This window comes from Mustela putorius, unplaced genomic scaffold (assembly GCF_011764305.1).
Source record: "Mustela putorius furo isolate JIRA1106 unplaced genomic scaffold, ASM1176430v1.1 tig00003834_pilon_pilon_pilon, whole genome shotgun sequence".
NCBI classification, from domain to species: Eukaryota; Metazoa; Chordata; class Mammalia; order Carnivora; family Mustelidae; genus Mustela; species Mustela putorius.
The window spans coordinates 7,162,108-7,187,973 of NW_025421987.1; the positions used below are offsets into that span (position 1 = coordinate 7,162,108).

The following is a 25,866-nucleotide window of genomic DNA, read 5'->3' on the forward strand; positions in this document are numbered from 1 at the left end:
CCATCCAGACCAACACTGAAGGAATTTTATAAAAATACAATGGATACAGATGAATTATTTTTAGGACACATAGAGAATTGAAGGAGTGGTCATAGACCATTAGCCCCTCAAAGGTCTGTTGATATCCAACCTCACTTCAGGGTTTGGTTCATGACTCCCAAGTATCCACCCTCACTCCCCCTGTTTCCTGCTAGACGTTGTCCTTTGGATGACTCAGGCATTTTAATTTGGCAAAACCCGTTCCTCAAGTTCAGGAATGGAATGTTTCAGCATCTGGAATTTTCAGTGACACTCTACTCAACAGTGACACTCTACTCAACAGCTGGAAATAGGTAATTTAAATTGTGCTTGAGAGTTGAATCTTGACAGAAATTCAATAAATAAGGGTTACTCTGTAGGGGACGAGTTATGGTGGATTTGGCAGTGCTCCGACAGATACTGTCAGCCACTGGAATAATAAAAACAATTTTCCTTTTCCTGATTTTTCATTCACTACTCTTCCCCACTTTTGCGTTTCTGTTTTTCCCATGAATTCCTACCATACCAATCAAACCTCTCTACAGCAGGGTCTGTTGTCTATGATATAGTAGATGTTCAGAAAGCAATTGAACATCAAAAACATAAATGGTTTTGAATGAAGGAGAAGATGAATGATAACAAGAAAATCTGAAGGGTTCTTAAAAGTGCCTGGGAGCAGTTTAAGCTCTTTCAGTGATGGTGAAAGACGTGGCGACATATTCTTCCCCCAAAAGTGTAAGGGATTTTACACAACGTTCAGTTGCTCTGATGAGAAAGGCCAGATGAATCACAGGAGTATTTCGACACACTCGGGGTATTGTGATAGATTGAACTTTCTCAAAAGAAAGTACTATGTGATATAATTAGCATACTCTAGTGCATATCTCTGCCCTTGGTGTTGGTGGGTTGATGAGGAATGGAAACTGAGGTTATGAGGATTTAATTGCATGTTTTTATTTAAAACACTTGTGTTATTAACTGATCAGGGCTTAGAATAAGGAATAAACCCTAGTTAATAAAGGAAGCACTCTACACCTCTCAAAGTTAAAAAGAGAAAAAAAAAAAAAAAACTTGAACTGAGATTCTATGATATAGTACCAAAATACAGGGAGGAAACACCAGTTACCTTCCTGGGAAAAGGCAAAATGAACTACATTTAGGTTATCCTCGAAGATGAACCATTCTTGAATTCTCCTTCTGATTTCTTGGAGTGGTATTATTTTATTTCATTTTATTTTGTATTTTGTTTTCCAGGAAGTTTCTGACTTTGAGAATGCACAACCAGAAAGAAAGTAAGTCAAGTTCACTTTGTAAGTTTTATGTTGTTAGTTCTATCATGCTGAATGGAATATTTTCGTGGTTTTCCTATCAAAGTGCTTTTTTAAAAATTGTCATGTACAGATCTAGATATGTTTCACTCTGCTACCATTTATCTGTTTATGCTGATGCATTGGAAACCTGTTTTGTGACATTTCTGTCCACAGAGAGGTGAAAATTGAATTTCCAGAAAAAGAAACATGTGTTCAGACTAGGCTCAGATTAAAGTGGGAGCCTTCTCAAAAACATGCTTCTATCAGTGATCTATTAATCTTCTGAAGGGTTCTGCTAATCCAAATAAAAATGTGTTTGTAAAGAGATTTGGGTTATTTAGGTCAGACTTGGCTTTACATTCAGCACATCAAGCTGCCAGAGGATGTGGTACACACGTGTTGCTTAAAGTAATGGGATTTTAACTAATAAGCAGGAAATACATAGGGGCCGGAAGTTGGTTTGTGGGGAAATTTCCAGATTGGTTGCTGATGATACAGAATACCTTCCTTGCACTTTGAATGCTCTGAGACCAAACTGTTCCTTTGTGGAATTCTGTCTGGATGGAGTCTTTCCAGAGGGTCTTGCTCTCCTGCCCCCAAGACACTCTGTACTTTTACATAGTTGTTTTCCTTACCTGCTCAAAGCTTTGTCCCAGTAAGGATATAAAACACACCCATAGGAAGTAGGTAATTGGATTAACAGTTTAGAGCACCTGGCAGACAAGGGTAGTTGTCTTTTAGCCACAGTTAACTATTTAAATTACAACAGAGGCATTTTAAGCCTGAGCTGGAGTAAAAAAGGGGTTTTTTGGCACAGCTTATCTATTAATCTTCTGAAGATTAATCATCTGAAAAACTGTGGTGCCTATGCCGGGTCTCTTTCCAGCCCCGGATAAGGAATCACCGATTCCAAATAAAATCCTTATATGAAATGACAGCTATTGGCTTTTGATTGATGCTTCTATCAATCAGAGGATATCAAAACATGCACAGGAAAAAGGGGAATGGATGAGCGGGAAAGCACCTGATGCCGACTAATTAGGATTTTTCAAAACCAGTGAATGTGCTCTTCCGGTTGCGACCCATTAAAATAAAATTGAAGACTCTCCAGGTCCTTAATCCTTGTGGCCACCACTCCCCTGAAGAGATAACATCTCATGCTGTTCTCCACCTCCCTCACCTTACAATACTATAAATAGTTCTTTGGGAACACTTACTCTGCCAAGAGGTGTCCTAAGCCTTTGCATTAACAAATAAAAATAAGTAAATAAAATAAAATGGTAAAGACAAAAATTACATACACAGACTTTTTTTCTTAGAAACTTGAGCTTAAGGAAAAGTGAACGTGGCACTAATTTAATGACTATCAAGAATATAAATAGTGGAAAACGCTCAAGCTACCCCAAAGTTAATCATGGGTACAGGACACGTGTGTGTTCACCCAGCGTGTAAAATAATTAACATGATCGAGTCAGCACAGTCTTATTCTCTGTTTCTGTTTTGGACATTTTATTATGGGAATTTTCAATTATACACAATGGAGGAGATAATGATGAACTAACATCACCAAGCTTGAACAAGTGTCAACCTATAGTCAATCTTATTTTATTTCTACCCATTGACACCCTAGTGCTCCAACCTCCACAATTTTTTTAGAGCAGTTACGAGACACATAATTTTGTATTTGGAGATATATTGCTGAAAAGTAAGCATACACACACACACATATATATGTATACACACACACACACACACACACTCACAGTGCCGCCACTGCAGTAGAACAAAATAAGAAAAATTGTATAATATGACCAAATATATAGTCACTGTTAAAATTTTTCTGATAGCCTCAAGTGCTTTTTTTTTTTTAATAGTTAATTTGAATCAGGATCCAATCAGGATCATCGCAGTGCATTCAGTTCATGTCTCTTAATTCATAGGTCCTTCTCCATTGATTGGTTGAAGAAACTGGATTGTTTGTTCTGAGGAATTTTCCACATTTTTTAATCTTGCTGATTGCATCATTGTGGTATTTAAAAAAAGAAAAACAAAAAACATGTTCTTCTATCCTGTATGTTTCCTGTAAATTCTTTAGGTAGTCTCTGGGCTTGATAGTGTTCAAGTTTGATATGTGTGTATGTATTTTAAAAGTAGTTTATCAGTGACTGTAGGCTTCCTGCTGCATTACTTTGGAAGCCCATATATCTGGTTGTCTGTAGTTTTATGACTGTGAACGTGCTTAGTGGGTTCAGATGGTATCAGGCTCAGCTATCAGCATAAAGTTGCCCTTTTAGCCTTTCAATGAAAAGTTTTAACAGCAACTGTTGATTATTGCCCAGATCCATTGTTTCATTAGGGATTGTACATGATTATATTTAGTCATCCCTTCTGTATTTATTGAATGGAATTATTTTAAAAAGAGCTTTTCCACGTTAACTATTTATTATCTTGAGATACAGTCATGTAAAAATGGCCCACTTTTTTTTGTGTGTTTTATGAATGTTGCATGGAAAATTTTCCAAATTGTGTGGAAATTTCCAGGCCAAAGTTATACTTATATTAATTGTACTTTGCCATCTAGGGTCAGGAAAATTCAGGGCTATATATAGACCTTAGTTAGGGGTGGAATGTATTTCTACTCTCAAACGTAGTGCAAGCATGTCTAAGTAATCTAATTTCTGCTTGATTGAAAATATTATTTACTAGGTGTAGACTTAAATATCTGTTTCTTTTATTCTTCTAGGTCAATCCGGAGATCTATGTCTGAAAACGAAGGATTTGGTTAGTAATTTAGAAGATGATTCATGCAGATAATCTGTTCTGTTTCTCTAAAAGTTCTTTTTTTCTGCCACTTCCATACAGCAACAATAAGTGATTAATGAAATCAAATTGAGCGGTCTTTGAATTCTACAGAAGAAATTTTTTTTAAAGGAAGATGGTTCCATTCTAACTGTAAATGGCTAAGACAAAGAAATCATTGATTTATTCAGAATAATTTCCTTTTACATTAAAAATATAATTCTCTTTGATGGTTTATTGGCTGATTATCCTCCGGCTTCTCAACGTTAGCTTGGCTGACCATGGTCAAGGTGACTTCTTCCGTATCTTTCAGATATATGAATCTAGGAGTGAATAAAAAGAAATAAAAAATATATTACAAAAGACTCTTCCACAGCCTTTCAAACATCAGACCTTTTCTTTCATTTCTGTGGTCATAGTTTTTGTAGTTACAATAAAGGCTTGATGTTTATTTAATTCTGAAGTAAATATCTAATTCTATTAATTACTTTTAGAAAGCTAACGGATAACATCTCTCCTTTTCTTACAGAATATAGTTCACTAAATATAAAGTAGTCATAATGGCAAAGCATCTGGATTAGGGGCCCCTGGGTGGCTCAGTTGGTTTAGTGTCTTCCTTCAGCTCGGGTCATGATCCCAGGGTCCTGGGATTGAACACCAAGTCAGGCTTGCTACTCGGCGGAGAGCCTGCTTCTCCCTCTCCTCCCCACTCATGTTCTCTGTCAGTATCTTTGACTCACTCGCAAATAAATAAATAAAATCTTTTTAAATATCTGGATTATTGAGGCAATACTTTATTTTTTTAAAGATTTTGTTTATTGGGTCGTGGGTGGCTCAGGGGGTTAAAGCCTCTGCCTTCAGCTCAGGTCATGATCCCAGAGTCCTGGGGTAAAACCCCACATCTGGCTCTCGGCTTGGCAGGGAGCCTGCTTCCCCCTCTCTCTCTCTGCCTGCCTCTCTGCCTACTTGTGATCTCTGTCAAATAAATCAAATCTTAAAAAAAAAAATTATTTATTTATTTATTTGAGAGAGAGCAGGAAAGGGCAGAGGCAGAGGGAGAAGCAGGCTCCCCGCTGAGCGGGGATTCCCCCAATGTGGGGCTTGATTCCAGGACCCTGAGATCATGACCTGAACTGAAGGCAGATGCTAAACCAACTGAACCACCAAGGAGCCCAGGCAATAATTTATTTTTAGTGAAGCTTGTTAAATATGTGGGTGCCGTTTCTCTCTGGTAGAGTCTAGGAGTTGGATGCTCAAACTCAAACTCTTTTCAAAATCCAATCTCCTAGGTAGGATCTGAAAATCTCATTCAGACCCAGTGATGATCATCAAGGGATGCATCTTCAAGAGTGTCTGCATCTTAATGAGGGCCGATATTCCTCAGAGGGCAGCATCCACAGAGGCTGTGTCCTATCTCACTAGTCAAGGCCCTGTGGGCAAGTAGTTTTTAAATACTTTGCCTATCAACCCTGATTTAAATAATTCATAATCTTAGGTAAAAGGAAATAAGTCAAAGTTTTATTTTCCATCAGATTTCTTCTCAGAGCCTGCTATGCAGTTTGTACACACAAGCTATAGCGGTTTCCTTCCTAACATAATTCTTGATGCTCGAGTCCCTTCCTGTAGTCAAATAGGAGAGTAAACAGTGACCTTAAAAACAACACAGACGTGCTGACTTTGTTTCTCTGTGACGCTTTGGGTGTATTATCTCAAATTTGCTTTATCAATATGATGACAGGACGTGTGGAATGATCATCTTTGGTAAAGAGACGAGGAGGGATTCTAATGCGTCATGTTAGCGTGGTTTAGTTCTTCACCGCACGTCCAGGCCCTGCTCTGGGTGGTGGGAGGCCAGGGCCGAGCAAGTCATCGTTCTTCCACTCAAGATTTGAGAGTTTCTTGAAACCACTGCAGTTCGGTGTTCTCTCCACACACTTGATCATTTTGTTACAAATGATGAAGAATGCGGAGGGTGGGGAGACTTGAACTAAGCATGAAAACCTATACGTTCATTCAGGAAAAATCCTTTCAAGAATAATGTAATCACAGACTATCAACAGGTATTTCAATAACAGCATCCTACCGCGTATGCTTGGGTGCTTATGTAGTTTATGGGAAGACATGGGGGCCCGCAGGACACTTGGGGGTTGTCTGTCAGGCACTAGAACTCTCTAGGATGGACCACAGAGCTCTCCTATCTCTTACCAAGTTACAACTGTGTGCTGATCTTGTTTTGATTTCCTACTTCCTACACTTACTGGACAGATGTTACTGTGAATTCTGCTAACCAATCCTCTGCTTTATTTTAGAAAGGAAAACAGTGAGGGACACAATCTGGCAGGAACCCCGCAAGCCTGAGAATGATTCCCACATCAGAAAACTCTGTCAGCTAAAAGGTAATTGCTAAATTCAGTTCAGCTGACTTTGCATTTTCCCAAAGTAGCTTAAAGGGCAGGAAAGAAAAATTTACATCTTTCCCTATTAAAATAAGCAGGGCATTGTGGTCTACTTAAAAAAGGAAAAACAACTAGAATAGGAGGTATATATTATAATAGGATATATATGTGTGTCTGGGTGTGTATAGATACTCATAAACATATAGAAAGGAAGTAGAATCTAATTAGGTTGACTGTTGAAGCAAAGAATCAATTGCAAATAATATTTGAAAGTCTTTAATGTCTGTAAGAATTTTAACATGTGTTAAAAATCATCCCATAGAAAAACCCTCCAAAATAACATCAATATATTAATAGTTGTTAAAACATTTAAGTTTTCCTTAAAAATATAGAAGAGCACCCTTGATTATTAATACAAAATTATATCATTTCATAATTTAAAAATTCCCAAGAAGAGAAAATTAGCAGCCAGGTGTAGAAAACTGTATTAATAATAAATGACTTCAAAATTAAAATTACTTAACTTCGGGAAGGTAATGAATAAAACAAAAAGTCTTCAGAGTTCACAAACATGAACAACTGCATAAAAAGTTGCTTGGTATTCTCCCTTTAATGTTACTAGAACAAAAAAAATTATGTTAGTTATTGATTATTTAAGAGTTTCTAATTTTTAATTAAATATATTTTTAATACCCTGGGACAAAGGGAATTATAGTGCATATTTATCATTAGTTTAGTGATTTGGTTATACATTCTGTCCAGATTTTACCTTTTAAGAGTGCTCTTAGATTTATAAAATAATTATTTATGAAAATAATTTATTTTGAAATATTGCTGTTTTATTCAAGATTATGTAACATTTTGGGAAATAATTTTAATTGAATTTTTAAATAGTTATAATTTTTTCTATGTAAATAAATAGATGAAACATTTTGGAGTTTAGATATTTTCTTTAATCACAACATAGGAAATGTCTTAATAAGATCATGTTGCGATTGGACTGTATCTTTACCTCGTGGATGCCAGCTATGTTCACTCACACACTCTACAGACTAGTCAGACATTCATCCACGCCGTCTATCCTCCATCCCTTTAATAAATACATGTGATTTTTAGATTATTGTATATCGATCTATGGATCAAGAAGTTATAACTGTACTATAGATTATTTTGTTATAAATTTTGCCATTTCTTAATAATTCAATTTGCAATTTTTCTTTTTTACAAATAATTTTCTCCGATTTTTTTTTTTTTTTAAATTTAGGAGTCATAGGAAGGTAATTCTATTATAGCCAAAAAAATCTTGGCTTTACAGTATGGTGTTTCTGATTAGAGATGTGCTTTTGTCAGAGGATAAAAAAAGCAGGCCTTTACAGAAACATTCTCAGCTTTGGTTACTTCTGCATCTTAAGCTACCATATATTCGCGCGCGCGCGCGTTTGTGTGTGTGTGTGTGTGTGTGTGTGCGCGTCTAAAAGTTCAGCTGGCATTTCAGCAGTAGCAGCTGAGTCACAGGACATTTCCTAGGGATTAATGCTGTGCAAGGAAGAGTTGATGGCCCGAGACCAAGGCCATCCGTGCCACTGTAAATTGAAGGGAGGGCCACAAGTTGTGGACTTGAGTTTTATGGGTGGAGGAGCTTCATTTGGAAAGCTCAGAGTATTTCTAGGCAATTAGTGCCCTACCCATCAACCCACGATATTTCTTTCTCATTTTTAAACACTACTTTTCAACTGTTAATTGCATAATTACCGAAGAGAGGTTTACTGTGTCTGAGGATAGGCAGTCTGTCAAGTTGCTATCACCAGAGCCCATTATTTTATTGAACCCATATGATGAAATTCTGAAGGCAGCCTCAATAGAATAGAAGAAAATATACAGGAAATTAAATGGTAGGAGTGGCACTAACTCCTACGGAATCTGTTACTAACTCCAAGACCAAAGGGGAAAACAAGGCCATTTCTCTCCATTTCAGTTTCAATTTCAAAAAGGTGTTTGTTGATGACACATATTAACAACAATTCAGGCATAAAGAATATCAGGGCCTGATGAAAGAAATGCCCACGGGTTATGTTTAGCAAGAATTTGTGCCTGGTGTTTGAATCTATAGATATCCACGTAGCACAATAATATGACTGTGTTATGTCAGTTAAGACAAAATTTACCAGAATACATGGAGTGCCAGAAGCATAATATTTTTAGTTTATCTAGTCCATTTCCTTTTTCTAAGAAGAGTTTTATCGAAACCTCCATCTGTGTTGTTAAAAGAGACTACATCTGCAAAATAAATGCAAAATAAATCAAGTGCTCAGGACTTTACGACTAAAGCACGGGCATAGTTTACGTATCAAGGAAAATTAATCTGTAATTCGTGTCAGTTCTATGTTCAGCACCATCAAAGGCAGAATAGTCATAATATTCATTAGAGTAAATCAAGATCAATTTTAAAATTTTAAATTTGTGATTTTAAAATTGATTTTGGCCTTAATTTTATGAAGAAACTAAATCAAGCCTGAAAAGAACAAATTTTGAAATCTGTGAATTGGAGTTTACCTAAGATCAAGGTTTGATTTAAGGAGAGATAGTGGTATCAGGAATAAGCTTTTTATATTTTATGCCAGAAAGTACAAAGAATAAAGGCAAAGCAAAATTAAAAAAATAATAATAATAAAAAGGAAGCAGAACGTATTTAGAGATTTTTCAAACAGTGTGACTATGACAGACTATTCCATAAAACAGAAAATAGGCAAAAAAATAGTAATAAAACTTGGCCTGTTAGTAATGCAAGTAAAGGGCTGGATAAGATCAGGAAACATGGTTAGTATTGAGGGGACTATTAATTTCACCCATACTGTCGTCAAATTATTTTAAAAATAAATACTCCTTACGTATGATTTTGATGAGATTCATTACCAACAATCCTATTATAGGAGGGATGTTACTAGGGCCTTCCGGTTTCACATTTGAATTGCCATTGGTCTGAAACCTTCTTTCCTAAATCCTAGTCAATATTATTATTTGGCCTGCCTCTTTGGAGTATGCATGTAAACATTCTGGCTTGATTTTTCCAGACCTTATTAGTTCTCTTCTTTTTTGGCTTGAAACCCTCACTTTCAGGATGGCAAATAGATAAAGTCACTAATGTATTTGCTATTCTGTTTAATTTTCAGGGACCTCTAATTAATTTAAAAATTGTTTCCCAAGACCATGTAATTTAACTTTGGTTAGACTGGATCACAGGAAGGCGTGAGGGAGAAAAGCCCTATTTCACACCTGAACATCCGCTTATCATCTAGGAAGAAACTCCCTGAGCACAGGCTGCCTGTGTGCAGGCCTCTTGCTTCCAAGAAGGACTTTTCTGAATCGAGTGACGAGAACACTCAGCACCTTCGTGTTTTGGACAAATGAGTCTACCTTCAGTTCCTTAGTGGATTTCTTCCTAGGGTTATAGTTTCCTGAGTGTGGTTAGGACTATCTTCATTAGAATCACCTGAAAGCTGATTAGAATTATTAGATTATTTTGCTTTTTAACCTTATCTCATTTCTTCCCCACATCTGCATTCGAGGGTCAGTTGGAGTCTGAACGTGTACGTTGGATGTGCATTCCTATGTATGCGGTCATTTGTGACTCACTTATGTAGTTTCTGCATGTTCTCATGATCTTGTTGCTGCAAAAAAAACCACCCCCAAATGTAATGGCATCAAACAGCATTGTATCAGGCTTGTGGATTTTGTGGGCCAGGAATTCATTCAGGGCAGGGCTTCATGATATCTGAGGCTTCTTCTGGAAAGACTTGAATGACTGGGGAGGACTTAAATATTTGGTGGCTTGAATCATCTAGAGAGACTTTTTCACTTATATATTTGGCACCTGTTCTGGGATCACGTGCAGGCTGGACTCGGTGGAGACTTCCAGTATGTGGCCTCTCCAGGTGACGTAAGCCCTACCCTGGACAAGGACTGGGTTGCAAGAGGGAGGGGCACATGAGAGGGAGCTTCATGCACCACGGGAGGAATGTCTGGAGAGTGAGCATCCCGAATGAACGAGGCAGAAGCTTTAAGGCTGACTTAGTCTTGGCGTGGGGGTGGAGGGTCACAAAGCATCATTTCCACTGCATTGTCCTGTGATAAGTGAGTTACTAAGATCAGCTCAGTTGAATAAGAGGAGAATTGAACTCTGTTTCTTGATGGAGACATACCAAGTTCACATTGCGGAACGTGTGGTGTGAGGGATATTTCTGTGGCCATCTATGGAAAGTACAGCTGCATGTTGCCTAATTCAACTCTTGCAACTTCGTTACTACTCAGGAGCAAATTGCTTCTGTTTTCTAAATATTCTCTTGTAGGGCAATATTCGGGAGATTGCAAATAAATAAAAATGTGTAAGACCACAAGACAAACAGCTAATCTTCATAAAATACTATTTTTCTGATGTCTCTTCCTTAGTTCAAGATCCTCAAATGTCCTCCTTTTTCTACAGCAGAGGCCACAATCTGGTAGCTGTGTAACTGAGTTTAGTAGGTAGTATGCTACTCTTTTATTACTGAGAGGGAAACTGAGTCCCAGAGAGGTTCCATGCTTGCTCAGATACCCAGCTGGCCAGTGGCATTCTTCATTTTTTCTTTGTTAAATTTGTTAATTTGTTAAATTTGTATTTTATTTTGACCTGTTTCTTGTGAGAATAAGATTATCTTTAAGAAAATAAAGATTTATGATCTAGGCAATATAGTACCGTAATAGACTAACGAAAAGTATAAAGAGTATTAAATTGCCCTTAAACTTCTTAAGTCCTGTAATTTCTGATAATCTACATAACATTTATCTCTTTTCATAGATCTAAATGAAGATGATTTTCTTTTGAGTAATAACATGCATACTTTTCAAGGGAAAAAACCACAAGGCATTTCCTGTCAGGTAATGTGAATAATCAGCGTTTGGCATGTGTTTTGTGAAAATCATCTTGTTACTGAGCTCTGTAGTGTTCTAGATGCTGTGTACAGTACTTCGCCTCGTAGCTATTTTGTATTTATATATTGTAGGCTGTTTTTGTAATTGATATGCTTATATCTGTGAATTGGAATATAAATGAAAAAATCAAATGATGACTTGAGTTAATAAACCATTTGATTATGCAAAACATTATGCTCTACAGCCTTTTGATAAGTAACTCTGAGCCTATTAAATTAATGTACTGGGATTTTCTCTGACAAGACCCATGTTAAGTGCTTAGAACTATCTGGTAACCTTCAGTGAGGGGCACGTCCCTCATGTTTTTACGTTTGATATAAAAACATATACTATTATTCCTGACATATCCCTTATAAATTGCATTAATTAGCCCAGGAGTTCAGGCAATTAAGAATGTCTGAACCTTGGGCCTCCCTCATAATAATAACATAACATTAATTAACAGCCCAATAGTTGCTCTTCACCTTGTAATAGAAAAACAGTATATGAGCCAATCGGGCCAACTCAAGCATCACACTGATTTTTGATATTTTTCCGACAGCCCATCGTGTTCTCTTTCATCATTCTGATAGTTTTATTAGGAAATTTAGAACCGGCCTTCCTCGGTGCAGTAGAATTGATCCGTTGGAAGACAGGATATAGCGTCTGAATCGGGAGGGACTGAATTGGTGAGGAAAGGAAGCTCGCCTTCCTAAATCCAGCCTGATTTCTGAGGCTGTCGGAGGCCTTCTAACGAGTTAGACAGTGGACCATAACCTGTGATCAGCCACAGTGTCTCCTGGCTGTTCCGATGCTGCCGGGGTGACAGTAGTGAGCTCCTGAGGGGGGCTGCCCCAAATTGCCTTCAACCGGCGTGGTGTCCCACAGTGCGTGGTGGAGAGTTCTGGAAACACACAGAGCCCTGTATCTTAGTTTGGTCCTTAGTACCTTTGTGATTTGGGGCACTTTACATAATTTCTCTCTGCCTCAGTTTTCATGATCTGTAGAGTCAGGCTATAAAGAACATTCATCTCGTGGCTTAATAAGGAGGTTTAAGTGAGGTACTTTATTAAAGCACTTCCCTTCATGGCTAGCATTTAGGAGATGCTTGAAAAATTCTACTGTGGTTGTCCCTGAGGCTCCTCTCTTCTCCTCTGCCTCCCTCTCCTCCTTTTCTTACTCTTTGCAAGGGCTTCAGGACACTTTCACCAGCACAGCTGGCAGATTATTTCTAAAATCTGCGGTCTCATTCTCCTAAATTTAGATGAGGCCTCAGATATAGTATCTAAGTGAAACATTGTCTGATAGCCAGGAAATAAATGAAGGCTGATTTACAGTAAGAGCTCCCCAGACATGTGTTGTGCCAAGAGAAGTCCTTCTTTAGGTTTTTAGAAGAAAAATAGAACCATCTCTGAGAATGAAGAAAAGGATGTAAAAACTTCTTAGCAGAAAAGGGTTAGGGCGCCTGGGTGGCTCAGTGGGTTAAGCCTCTGTCTTTGACTCAGGTCATGATTTCAAGGTCCTGGGACCAAACGTGCATTGAGCTCTCTGCTCAGCAGGGAGCCTACTTCTCCCACCTCCCAAACTCTCCCAACTTCTTTGCCTGCCTCTCTGCCTACTTGTGATCTCTCTCTCTGTGCCAAATAAATAAAATCTTTTTTTTTTTTTTTAAAGGGCGGGTTAAAGGTAAATCTTTACTACACTAGTTGTTCTGGCATTTTCATTGGCTGAGAAATGATCCTTCTAGAATAGTAACCATCGACTTGTACTGTGTAGTTTATCACTAAAGATCAGTTGAGGGAATTCATAAGCAATGACAGACAAGCTGGAGATACCTAATCTAGAAATTTTCATTTGGGAGTAGAGGTTGGTCTTGTGTATCTTTAATATCTCTCTTCTCATTCATGGTGGGCATTCAGTTGAATTTAACTAATTAAAAAACACTTTTTCTGGTGTGCCTCGGTGGCTCAGTCAGGTAAACGTCTGCCTTCAGCTCAGGTCATGATCTCAGGGTCATGGGATCGAGTCCCACCCACATCAGGCTCTCTGCTCAGTGGTGAACCTGCTTCTCTCTCTCCCTTTTGCTCTCTCTTAAATAAGTAAAATCTTTAAAAGTAAAAAAAAAAAAAAAAAAAAGAAAGAAACTTTTTCTGTATGACAGAATACTTTTGTATAATGAAGTATTATTTAGTATTAAGAAGTGTTCTGCAAATTATTAACCTATTAACTCCTTATGACTGAGGAAAAGTAGAAGCAGATTATTTTTTGAAAGGTGGGGCAGAGGGGGCACCATTCTGTGGTGTGAAGGGGCAGACTAGCTTATCAGTGGGATCCATAAGAATGGACTTCGACATAGACTGTGGCCTCTCAATAAGTGAGCAAAAGACTTATCAGAGCAGTGTTTCTCTGGTGTAGCCTGGGGATTGTCTGTATCAGAACAAAGGGACTTAAAAAAAAAAAAAAAAAAGAAGAGCGAAGAGAGTTGGGTGCTCCTGGCTAGCTCAGTTAAGTGCCCAACTCCTGTTTTCAGCTTAGGTCGTGATCTCAGGGTCATGAGATTGAGCCCTGTGTAGGGCTCCTTGCTGCGGGTGGAGTCTGCTTGAGATTCTCTCTCTCCCCCTCCCAGGCATTTTTATGAGTAAAAGGGTGACGCTAGGTACATGAGCCATGAGACTCTCTGGCATCCAGACAGTGGACAGGCACTGGTCTACAGACATGATGCCCCACACAGTTTCACTTTATAAGCCCAAACTTGGCTCCTGTCTGGTCTGATAAGACAATAACCTCATGGAAAAACTGAAGTTGGCATTTGTTTCCTATCGTGAGAATAATGTATATTCATTGTAGAACTTCTTAAAATCATGTAAAGGAAGAAAAGATTAAAATAATGCATAATATCTTAACAGGGTACATATTTTCACATGGTTGGCCATTTTTTTTTTTTTTTAAGATTTTATTTATTTATTTGTCAGAGAGAGAGAGGAAGAGCGAGCACAGGCAGAGAGGCAGGTAGAGTCAGAGGGAGAAGCAGGCTCCCTCTGCGGAGCAAGGAGCCCGATGTGGGACTGGATCCCAGGACGCTGGGATCATGACCTGAGCCGAAGGCAGCTGCTTAACCAACTGAGCCACCCAGGCGTCGCCATGGTTGGCCATTTTACTGAATATCATTAACATGGGATAAAGTTCATGGGATATAAGATATATTCATACTTCTGATTATCACAGGACTATGCCTGAAAATATATTTTAGACAATAAAACCATTCATAATACAGAATTTAAACATTAACTGAATTCCCCATCAGGAACCCCTCGACTAGACAAGTTTCCTTCATGTTTTCAAAATAAGAGGAAAGATCTCAGGCCTAGAGAAAAGTGCAAGGAACCAAGGGGCAGGAGGTGGGGGCAGGAAGCGTTTATGGAATTCTCTCTCCAATACTCACTTAGTTCCATGAGTACTTCTGACTACTTGGCCTGGGATAAACTTGCTGGAGAACCCACCTCGCAGGACAAGTGCCGATGGGGAGAGTTTGAAGCAAAGCCAGATGTCCAGTACCACGATCATTACACCGATTATAGAGAACATCTTGGGGTAACTTGACTCCCAGCATTTATTTTTGTATCCTTGTTCTTATTTGTTCTTTTCTGGCAGCATTCAGTTGATGGCTCAGACCTTTTGTAGCATATTGAAAAGGGTATAAAATATGCAGTAATACAGACTTTGGGCTAATATATTTTCAAAAATGTTTCATGCCTCATTTCTCACGTAAATTCTTAGGTTGCTTTCAGCCTTCAGAGCGTCATTCATATTCATGATAGAAAAGAGGGATAACATTTATTACTTTCAGTGCTGGTGATATTAAGACCTGTCAAGCACCCCCCGACCCAAGACTGTACCAAAACATTTCCTCCCTACATTCCTTCAGTGGAAAAAGTGTTGCTGCATGAATTAATTTTTAAAAATACGCGTGTATGTAAGCGTGGGTTAGGTTCTCTTCTAAAGGTTGGAAGACTTCACCACCCATTTCAATCAATTTCGCCTTTGACCTCCTTTCCTATGGAGACTGCAAAGCTTAAGTAGTTGATTTCTCGGCCTCCCCAGTTAGGGTGGTCATGGGATCCAGTCCTGACCAGGGAATTATAGAAATGCCCGGGGAAGGTTTTCTTTTCGGGGGATGGGGAAAGCAAAGCTTCCTGAGGAGAAAGCTTTGTGCTTTGCCCTTTCCCTGCTGGAAGCTGGGACATGGTATTTGCTAAGTTAGAAGCTGTCCTTCCACCACAGGGCAAAAGGCATATGGTAAGAACAGTAGAGCAGTGCGGGGTGACTCAGTCAGTTAAGCGTCTGCTTTTGGCTCAGGTCTTGATCCTGGAGTCCTGGGATCGAGTCCCGCATCAGGCTCCCTGCTTGGTGGGAAGCCTGCTTCTCCCCTCTCCCTCAAAGCTGAACATATTCCTCATAGAAACACGTTATTTATATAACTGCCACTTTTGCTAGTGCCGAGCCCTAATGAGATATTTGACCAAATCTTGGGCACAGAGTTAGAGGGTGACTCGACTCAGCCCCGACTGTGTGATCTAGACCAGCCTCCTTCTGGGTCATTGGCTTCTAGAGTTGAGAGTTGGTCATTTCGCCCTTAAGAAAAAATTGGATTAATAAGAAAAACAACTCTTGGCTACATACAGCCCATTGGCAACGTAGAGACTTAAATGTAGAGACTTTAAATTGGTATCCAATTCAGCACACCATTGTTGGAAAATATACCTAGATTAGATCAAAGTGGAGCTGCTTTTTGGTGAGCTTAACTGAGGGGTCTTGTCATAAGGTGACCGGGAAAATACTTAAGGTTACAGTGTGATCCAGAAGAGACAGATCCCCTGTTAGGTTTCATCAGACAAATCTAGGGTGGTTCTAATCAAAGTTGTGAACCAACTGTAAGGCAGGAAAAAAACAGGCCAAAACGACAGATTGTTTACTTACTACTTGAAAGTGTCAACCAAAAAATTGTTAGTTTTTATGTATGATGGAATATAAAAATGAACCAATTATGTTGTGCATCATTCTTATTTCCAAGTTCTTTCTTATCCGCTGTATAACTTTGCTACTGGATTAGTTATCTGTTTTCAAAGTCCCTCTCCCTGCGCTAGGCAGGGCTTTCTGCTTCTTGCTGGAGGCCGTTCGGAGGAATCAGTACCTCATCTTGTTGGCCTTGGCATGTGGCTGCTTGAGTATATCAGAAGGTGGCATTTGGCTTCCCCCAGAATGTGTGACCCAAGGCACAGAGTAAGAAGGAGACCAGGAAGCCTTTTAAAACTTGGTCTCCAAAGTCATATGCCATCACTTCTCCCTTATTCTATTTGTTATAGACAAGTTATTAAATCCAGCTAATACTAGGGAGAGGGGCATTAAGACCCACCTTTTGAAGAGAGCAGTATAAAACAATTTATAAACATATTTTAAAACCACCCAAGCCACCCAATAATGTGACATTATAGATGGAGGAGTTTTCCTATATCCCAAGAGCAATATTATAACTCATTTTGCAGGTAGAAAGAATGTAGAGCTCTATCTGTTAGCTAGAAGAGAGACATAATCTCTTTTAATAGAAGATTTTACGGAGTGGATTTAGTTGGTTCTAAAGGAACATGGAATGTTAATATGAAATCTACATCTTGGGCTCTGGTGAAATGAAATTAAAATCAGAATAGATTTTCTTACTTTAGTATCCAAAGTCATGCTCGCTGTGTCTGTCTATCTATCTACCTACCTACCTACCTACCTATGTATCTATCTATCCATCTATCTATCCATCACCTTTTAAAGCAAGGAAAAGAGGTTAACTAGTCCCCATTCAACTTTAATTTATACACAGAAAAAGAAATGCCTGGTTCTAATAAATGAATTTTATGAATGAACTATATTCCTTAGCCAAGTTCTTATTTTATATATATATATATATATATATATATATATATATATATATATATTATCCCATAATGATCATTTTAAAAAGTTGAAAGGAATTATTGGGGTATCCCTTAGCATTAGTCTCATGTTTAAAAGAATTATACAATTCAAAAAATGGCTTGAAAAAACATTCTGGGGACTTATACTGTGCCAAGCACCAAGTACTAGTTGACATCTTTAAAATGTAACACAAACCTGAAAATGGGGGCCTCCTCACTCACAAATCCACATCGTACACCCAATGGCAAAGTAAAATCCCATCACTCAGTACTGGCTTCAGTCGTTTCAGCTATTCTGTTGATTTCCACTTTTTGCCTCCTGGTCCTTGGCTACAATTTGTGGGACTTCTGCTTAGCTTTGGCCTTTATAGTAACCAAACTTGCTTCACCTTGATAGAAGTGATAACTTTTGACTTTGAACTTGTTTAAATTCTCTGTGTCTCCGATTCCTTATGTGTAAAATGGTGATGAGAAAAAATTCTTATGATTGTTAGAAATATTAAATGAAACAGCATATGTATGTTACCCCCAGAAGAGGAGCAATGAGCACTTGTGTCCTCTCCCTAAACTCCTTGAAATTCCATTGTAGGCCTCACCCTCAGAATCAAGTTCAAAGTTCCCTTCTGTTCCGTTGTAAACTCCATCCAATGCCCTTTGCTTAATACCAGGTACATGGATTTTTCAAGTAGATGTAGACAGTAAGGATCTTGCATTGACCAGTACTAAACATAATAAAAAATATCTTATGCTATGATTCCAGATATTACTTAACTCAAATATATATTTGGTTTGAGTTTAAACTCTATCAGAGTTTCAAAAACGATGCCTATTATGTACCTGATAGTGAAGGGCAGGAAGGAAATAAGGTGTAGACGGCTTCATAAACCACTTTTTTTTTTTAAGATTTTATTCATTTATTTGACAGAGAGAAATCACAAGTAGTCGGAGAGGCAGGCAGAGAGAGAGAGGAGGAAGCAGGCTCCCTGCTGAGCAGAGAGCCCGATGCGGGGCTCGATCCCAGGACCCCAAGATCATGACCTGAGCCGAAGGCAGCGGCTTAACCCACTGAGCCACCCAGCCATAAACCATTTTCTTGATCCTAACTCTCTTTCTACCAACTTCTGAGTTTGTGGATTTTTGGATCATGTGTTGGGACTGTAGTAAGTGATGGATGGGGAGTGAATCCACTATATATTTAATGTGTGTGTGTGTGGATATAGATAGATATAGATATAGATATAGATATAGATATAGATATAGATATCTATATATATATACCTACACACAGATTTTCATCTTTATATGTATGTATTTGGTGAAATGGTAATCACTGTACTTTGTTAACTTGATGACTATTTAAATTGAGAGAAAAGGATCCTTTCTCCATTATTTTGGCACCTGTGTGGTTTTATTTTTATTTTATTATTATTATTTTTTAGAAGAATGTTAACATCAATCTTGTCCTTTTTTTTTTCTAATGCTAAAGATGGTAAACTTTTTTTAAAAGATTTTATTTTATTTATTTGACAGACAGAGATCACAAGTAGGCAGAGAGGCAGGCAGAGAGAGAGGGGGAAGCAGGCTCCCCGCTGAGCAGAGAGCCCCATGTGGGGCTCGATCCCAGGACCCTGGGATCATGACCTGAGCCGAAGGCAGAGGCTTTAACCCACTGAGCCACCCAGGCACCCCAAGTAAACTTTTTTTAAAAGATTTTATTTACTTATTTTGACAGAGAGAGAGAGCACAAGTAGGCAGAGAGGCAGGCAGAGAGTGAGGGGGAAGCAGGCTCCCTGCTGAGCAATCCCAGGGCCCTGGGATCATGACCTGAGCTGAAGGCAGAGGCTTTAACCCACTGAGCCACCCAGGTGACCAAGAGGGTAAACTTCTAATACTGGAGTCCATCTCACTACCAAAGACATGTAAAACCTGCTGCGTATGAAATGGAAGGAAACTTCTCCCCAAATAATACTATTTAACTGTTTTTTCTGTTTCCCAATAATTTTGATACAGTGAGCATTATTTTCTATAGTTCTTTATTGCATTTGCCACATGGAAGTGTTTTTAGAGAACATAAAAGACTCATACTTATCGAGAAGCTTTCTGACTTAAGCATAAAGCAGTACCTCTAAAGAAGAATGAGTTTTTAATGTGAAAATGTTCCCCCAAATTCAGCAATTTCTTGTGATATAAGGAAAATTTTATAGTGTTAAAAAGTGTATCGACTTTCTCTTACCATATTGAAATCGTCAGATCACCTTAACCATCCTCCTTCCCTTGTTGGGCCATTGCTAAACAGAAGTTCAGGGGAAGGACAGGTTTTAGGAGGTATGGAAAATTTCCAGGGCACTCATAGACATCCACACATCTTGTAGTATGTACCTGATAATGAAGGACAGAGATCTGAACCAACTAAGCCCTCTTTATAATTATTTTTCCAGACTTGCTTTTGGGACCATGGCTAACTAAATTAGACTGATTTATTTGATTATTATTTCCTAAAATGTAATATAAATACTTGCAGATTCTGTGGAAATGAGTACCTTCAGTAAATCTTGTTTCGTTATATAGGTGCAAATATGATCGTTTCCAGGTATCTCCATTCACAGGACTCTCTTCCCAAAGATAATTAACATGTTAACATCTAAGTTTCTACAATAGTTTTCTTCTCAACAGTAGTTTTTTGCCTAAGGGGTGATAGCTATTCTAGGTAGGAAGAGGTGATGAAAAGGTACTGTTTAAATATGACTTCTGTTTCCTGAAAAATTACTGTACTCTGCCCTTCGTGGTCCCATGCCTTCTAAGTTTTTAATAACTAGTTAAATATCAAAGAGCTGTAAGGAAAAAAAAAAAAAAACCTGAATCTTGATAAATACAAAAAGGACTTCCCAGGTGATAGTAAAGCTATGCATTTGGAAGGACTAAGAAATAACTTAATTAGAAACCGAATCAAGGAACCAGATCAAGAGACCCAGAGCTACCGCTTCCTTTTCAAAGTAAGGTATTGGGCTAGATGAGCACAGAAACTTGTTGGAATTCTAATTTAAATATGTGGTTATTAGTAGCCCATTCTTACTTTTCCCTTGATATTCTTCTGAGGTCCAGCAGTCGGGTGTAAATAACAAAAATGAGACAGTTATCTAGTGTAATGTCCCTAAACTTGTTAGACAAACAAAGAATTCCTGTGATCAGGCTCATTTTATTGAAGCCCAGAGGTGCGCAGTGGCTTGCTCAAGTTCACGTGGCTCGTCACAAAACAGAGTATCTCAGTAAGGCAGCCACGCGTCTGCAGACCAGGGCTGGTTCTATCAAACCAGATCATTATTCATTTATTGTATAGATTAAATTATAGCTCCTATATACAATGTTTGTATTCTTTTTTTCCTATGTTATTTCCTACATCCATAGCTTGTTGCATGCTAGGACTCTAGTAGACGCTTAATAAAGATTAATTAATTTGTATGCTGGCACTCAGATTTCCTACTGTGCACATTTTTTGGGTCAGCTAGAGGATGTACCCAAAAAGAGAAGCAGTCTTACGAACTGTTCTAGAAACTTCTTCCAAATTTGAGAGCAGAGGATATTACACGGGAAGTAGTCTCTGACTTGTGTAATCCAGGCAGCTCCCAGCTGACTTTGCAAGTGTCTTCTAGAAGAGTGACCCCAACATATGGGTAAATGAGCAAACAGCAGTCTTGGCTCCCCCATACCGAAGTGGGGGAAAGATGACCATGGAGTTGTAACTTCCTGGTGCCATGGAAAATAGAGTCTGTGTGATGCATTATTCCAAGACAGAATTGCAAACACCAAAATCTACTTGAGAGAAAGCAAAAGGAGCCAGAAACCTGTATTAGAACTTGAGTAGGTGATTTGTATTTATATAGTGGGATAAGACTGTTACATAAAAGGCTTTGTTAGACATGCTAAATTACACTGTTCAAATGTGTCTTAATCCTCTAAGCAAGTGCTTTTCCCTTCCCCACATTACCTTATGCAATCTTCTCTCCTGTGAATAACCATCACATTTTATTTGTACTTCTCACATGACACACATTAACCTTTTCCTCCAGATGTTTGGGTTTTTTTTTTTTTTAAAGATTTTATTTATTGGGGCACGTGGATGGCTCAGTTGTTACGTGTCTGCCTTCGGCTCAGGTCCTTGGGAGGGAGCCCCGCTTCAGGCTCCCTGCTTGGAGGGAAGCCTGCTTCTCCCTCTCCCACTCCCCCTGCTTGTGTTCCTGCTCTCGCTGTGTCTCTCCCTGTCAAATAAATAAATAAAATCTTTAAAAAAAAAAAAAAGAAAGATTTTATTTATTTGAGAGAGAGAGTGAGTAAGAGAGCAGGAGTGGGGAGGGGCAGAGGAAGAGGGAGAACCAGACTCCCAAATTACAGGTGGAATCCAGAATCCTGAGATCATAGCCGGAGCCGGAGGAGATCATAACCTGAGATCATAACACTTAACTGACAGAGCCACCCGTGTGCCCCCCTCCAACTGTTCATTTCAGATATATTTATTGACATATTAAAGACCAGGTTTGAGATGTGTAAAATCACTCTGGAGCCCCCCAAACTCATCCTTTTAGTGGAGAGAGCAGGCACAGGAACAGACTACTGTTAAGTTTGGTTTTTAATCAATTATACTAAGCAATGAACATCGCAAAGCAGACAAAATAGCTTATTCTCCTTTCTATCTCCCACAGATTAGGTGCTCAGTAAATGTGTGTTGAATGAATAAATAAATATTTTATAAGTCTTCTAGAAGAATATATTCTATTTCATTCATTCATTCATTCATTCAATTGCCTGCTCAGTGGCCTTCTTTAAAATTATGCTTAACCTTATTTTAAGTATTGGTCCAGTGTTTGTTTAATTTTAATTTCTATTACTGAAAAAATAATAAATTTTATAATTATAATGATATAAGAATAACCAACATCAACATGGCAATTTTTCCACCAGTTATTTTTTCAATCAATTCATTTATATAAATGAATTCTTTTCAAATTGTCTTTTTAGTTAGTTTTAGTTCCAAGAAAGCATTAAAATAATTCACTGAAATGAGACTTGTTTTCGTAGGTTGCATTGATTGATTCTAGTTCATAATTCTTTTGGTTTTATTACTGCCATTGAGTTACTACAATGTTAACTGATCTTTGTGACCTTACAGATTATCTTTTTGGAGTATGTTTTAAGTCATAAAGAGTAGTCCCTTTTATATAGAAGAGAATGGATATAGAGCTTTGGGGTTTTAATAATCTCAGCATTTAAAGCTAATTATTTTGTTTTACCATGAAAATAAATTTCCTCATTTTTATCCAGTCCCTGGGTATCCTTCTTGTCAAGTGGCTGGGAAAAATTCACAGTACAAAAGCTGGGTACTTCTGGTCTGCTTGGAAGAAATAGGTTTGATTATAAAAACCTGTATTCTAAACATATTTTTAAATTATAGAATTTCTTCTAATTATAGGAATAATATATGTTCATTGTAGAAAACTTGGAAAATGCAGAGTATTTAAAGAGAGGGAAAAAGCCACTTAGAGTGGTGTTTGTACTTTTTATACAAATTTGCATACTGATTTTTCACTTAACAGTGTATTGTGAGCATTAAAAAGTTATTTCTAAAGCCTAAAATTGGTAAATCTTTAGTAATTAAGTGAAGAGTCAGAAGAGTTTGAAACTCAGAAAAACTGTCAATGCAAAACACATGAAACTATCTGAGGTTTCATTTCAGGGAGTTCATTATAGGCTTTCTTTAACATAAACCAAGATATTAATTTGAAAACATCTCTGTATCTCCTGTTGAAAAAATTATGTGAAACAGACATCAAGTGAACAGGCTTTTTCTATTTGAATACTTGTTTAAGAGGTCACAAGAAAAGAACAGTTTTCTAATTCAGAAGAACAGAAGAACAAAGGGAAATGATTATACTTCATGCAAAGTCTATCATGTTACTTTCCAACTTCCTTTTCATTAGTGGGATAAAGAGTACACAATTCAGACAGTTAGGTGACCTGGATTTAGTTAGTTTCCGTAAGACTAAGATTCTCCTGTGTGAAAGAAAAGGGATACCATTGGAAAAAAATTAAATTCCCGAATAGTGAAATATATATGGGAAAGAAGATGTATGTGTGTCAATGAGGTATATATATTCATGTATTTGAGTAAATATGTATATGAGTAAATAATATATAAATAAGAAAAATAAAAAATATCTTTTTACATTCATATATATATGAAAGGGGAGATATGAAAATATATGTATGTATGTATGTGTATATATATATACACATACACACACACACGTTTCATATATATATGAAAGAGAATAAGCCTATAAATATGAGTGTTTATCTGATACTCATCCTCTATTGGAGAAGCATATTTAATATATAAATCAAAACCCTGGATTTGATTGGTCTTAATGTGGCTGTCATTCCTAGATAACTAGCAATTATGCTGGCTTCTAAAAATCTTGTGAGAAAGGACATTGGATTAAAAGTCAGAATACTTGATTCTCATCCTTGCTCTATTATTAATGAATTATCTTTCTCTGGGTAAGCCACTTAGCTTCTCTGGTTTTCTCATTTTTTAAATAGGCTGGTAGACTAGATGTCCAATAAGTTTCACCCCAGCTCATAAAATATGGTTGTAGGACTATTCCAATTCAATAATTCATTGATGCTATTTTCTAAAAATTATTCTATCATCCTAATAGTCAAGCAAAGTGTCAGAAAGTGAGGTATATTTAATTTAACACTTCTAACAAAATTTTTACATTATTTAAGGAAGGTGAGTGAAATGAACTAAAGGATAAGGTCACATTATATATGAAAGATGGTATATATGTAGTAAAATATACATATGAAAAATATTTAATTTATATTCATATATAATTGTCATTTTATTGGCAAGAAATTTTAAGTAAACTAAACACAATAATTTTCTCTCCTCTCATTCTCAGTCCCTAATTCTGTTTTTCACATCATTACCAGATCAAGTCCCCATTCATTCATTCATTTTGTATTATTACTTCTAACTAATCATTTTATATCATTACTTCTAATACATTTTGTATCATTACTTCTAATTAATATAGAGTACCAACTGTCAAGAATATTATAGGTAATAAGGATACTGCATGGGACCTATATGGAAGGTTATGGTTTCTGCCTTCCTTCAGTTTAGAGTCTATGGGGAAAGAAGATGTTTAACCAATGACACAAAAATATAAATCTGAAGTTGTGGTGAAAGCCAAGAAGGTAAAAAATGGGAACCTAATTTGGACTTGGGAGTCAGGAAAGAGCTGTCCGAAAAAACGACATTTAGGATGAAGCCCCAGGGATGAGTAGGAATTAACCGGTTTAGGAGAATGAGAATAAGCATTCCAGGCTGAGAGAGCAGCACACATAAAAACACGGAGGAAAAAAAGTGCTCTGGAGATTGGTAATCTAAAAGTCATCACCTTGTGAGTATGAAGAGAGTCTAGAGCATAGGTGTTATAGACCCCATCAAGTATTTGGGATTTTATTTAAAGAAAACTGGGAAATTTTATAGTAATTTAAGCAAGATAGTAATATCATAAGATTTACATCTTTCAAAGAGAACTCTAGCATATATTGTGAATCAACCGAAGAAAGGCAAAAGTAAAAAGAAAACCATTTAGAGATTTCGCAGTAGTTTTAATGAGAGAAGTTGTTTTTTTTTTTTTTTAAGATTTTATTTATTTATTTGACAGACAGCACAAGTCAGCAGAGAGGCAGGCAGAAAGGGACGAGGAAGCAGGCTCCCTGCTGAGCAGAGAGCCCGATGCAGGGCTCTATCTCAGGATCCTGGGATCATGACCCGAGCCGAAGGCAGAGGCTTTAACCCACTGAGCCACCCAGGTGCCCCTCAATGAGAAGATTAAAATAGGGTGGTAATAAGGGAAATGGTGAAAAAGAAACAAGTTCAAGGTGTATTCTGGAGGACAAACCAAACTCAGTAATGGGACTAGACCAAATTTAGTAATGGAGAGGTATGTGGCAAAGGTGATAATCTGATTTATAGAATGTGCATGAGGGTAGATGAAGATGGCATTCACTAAGTGGAAGAAGCCCAGAAGAGAATCATGTTTGCGGGTATAGAGGTCAGTCTTGATAGTGCCCAGAAGTCGTTTTAGGTAGACAGTGGCATATTTGAGTCTGAAGCTCTGATGAAAACCTTGGAGAAATAAATTGGGCATCCATCAGCATGTAAGTGGCATTAAATGGAGTCTGTGCGTGTGTGTGTGCGCGCACGCGCGCGCGTACGCGTATGTGTAAGTGAGAAAAGAATGATGGTAATATTAGATTAGGGCCCAGAGTTAGTTATAAAGGAATTGAAGCATTTGGTCTTGAGAGAAAAGGAGTTATCAGCATATAGGAGTTAGAGAAAGAATGGCCAGAAAGGGTGAAAGG

The 25,866-nt window shown here is 37.7% G+C and overlaps 1 protein-coding gene and 1 long non-coding RNA gene across 3 annotated transcripts in view; one reads left to right on the forward strand and one right to left on the reverse strand.

Annotated features, from left to right (window-relative positions):
• Nucleotides 1–2,820: 2,820 nt before the first annotated feature.
• LOC106003573 overlaps nt 2,821–25,866 on the reverse strand; it is a 210,580-nt gene continuing 187,534 nt past the window's right edge. Inside the window, exons 4-5 of one of the 2 annotated variants that reach the window (XR_001176153.2) lie at nt 14,971–15,142; nt 2,821–4,450 (exon numbers count right to left, since the gene is read on the reverse strand). This is a non-coding gene — a long non-coding RNA (uncharacterized LOC106003573). The remainder of the gene's footprint in view (nt 4,451–14,970; nt 15,143–25,866) is intronic. The other variant, XR_001176152.2, reaches the window with a different exon arrangement.
• SAMSN1 (SAM domain, SH3 domain and nuclear localization signals 1) overlaps nt 4,073–25,866 on the forward strand; it is a 111,359-nt gene continuing 89,565 nt past the window's right edge. The window contains exons 1-2 of the mRNA XM_045088200.1: nt 4,073–4,109; nt 6,437–6,523. Coding sequence (XP_044944135.1) covers nt 4,088–4,109; nt 6,437–6,523 — 109 coding nt within the window. The 5' untranslated portion in view covers nt 4,073–4,087. The remainder of the gene's footprint in view (nt 4,110–6,436; nt 6,524–25,866) is intronic.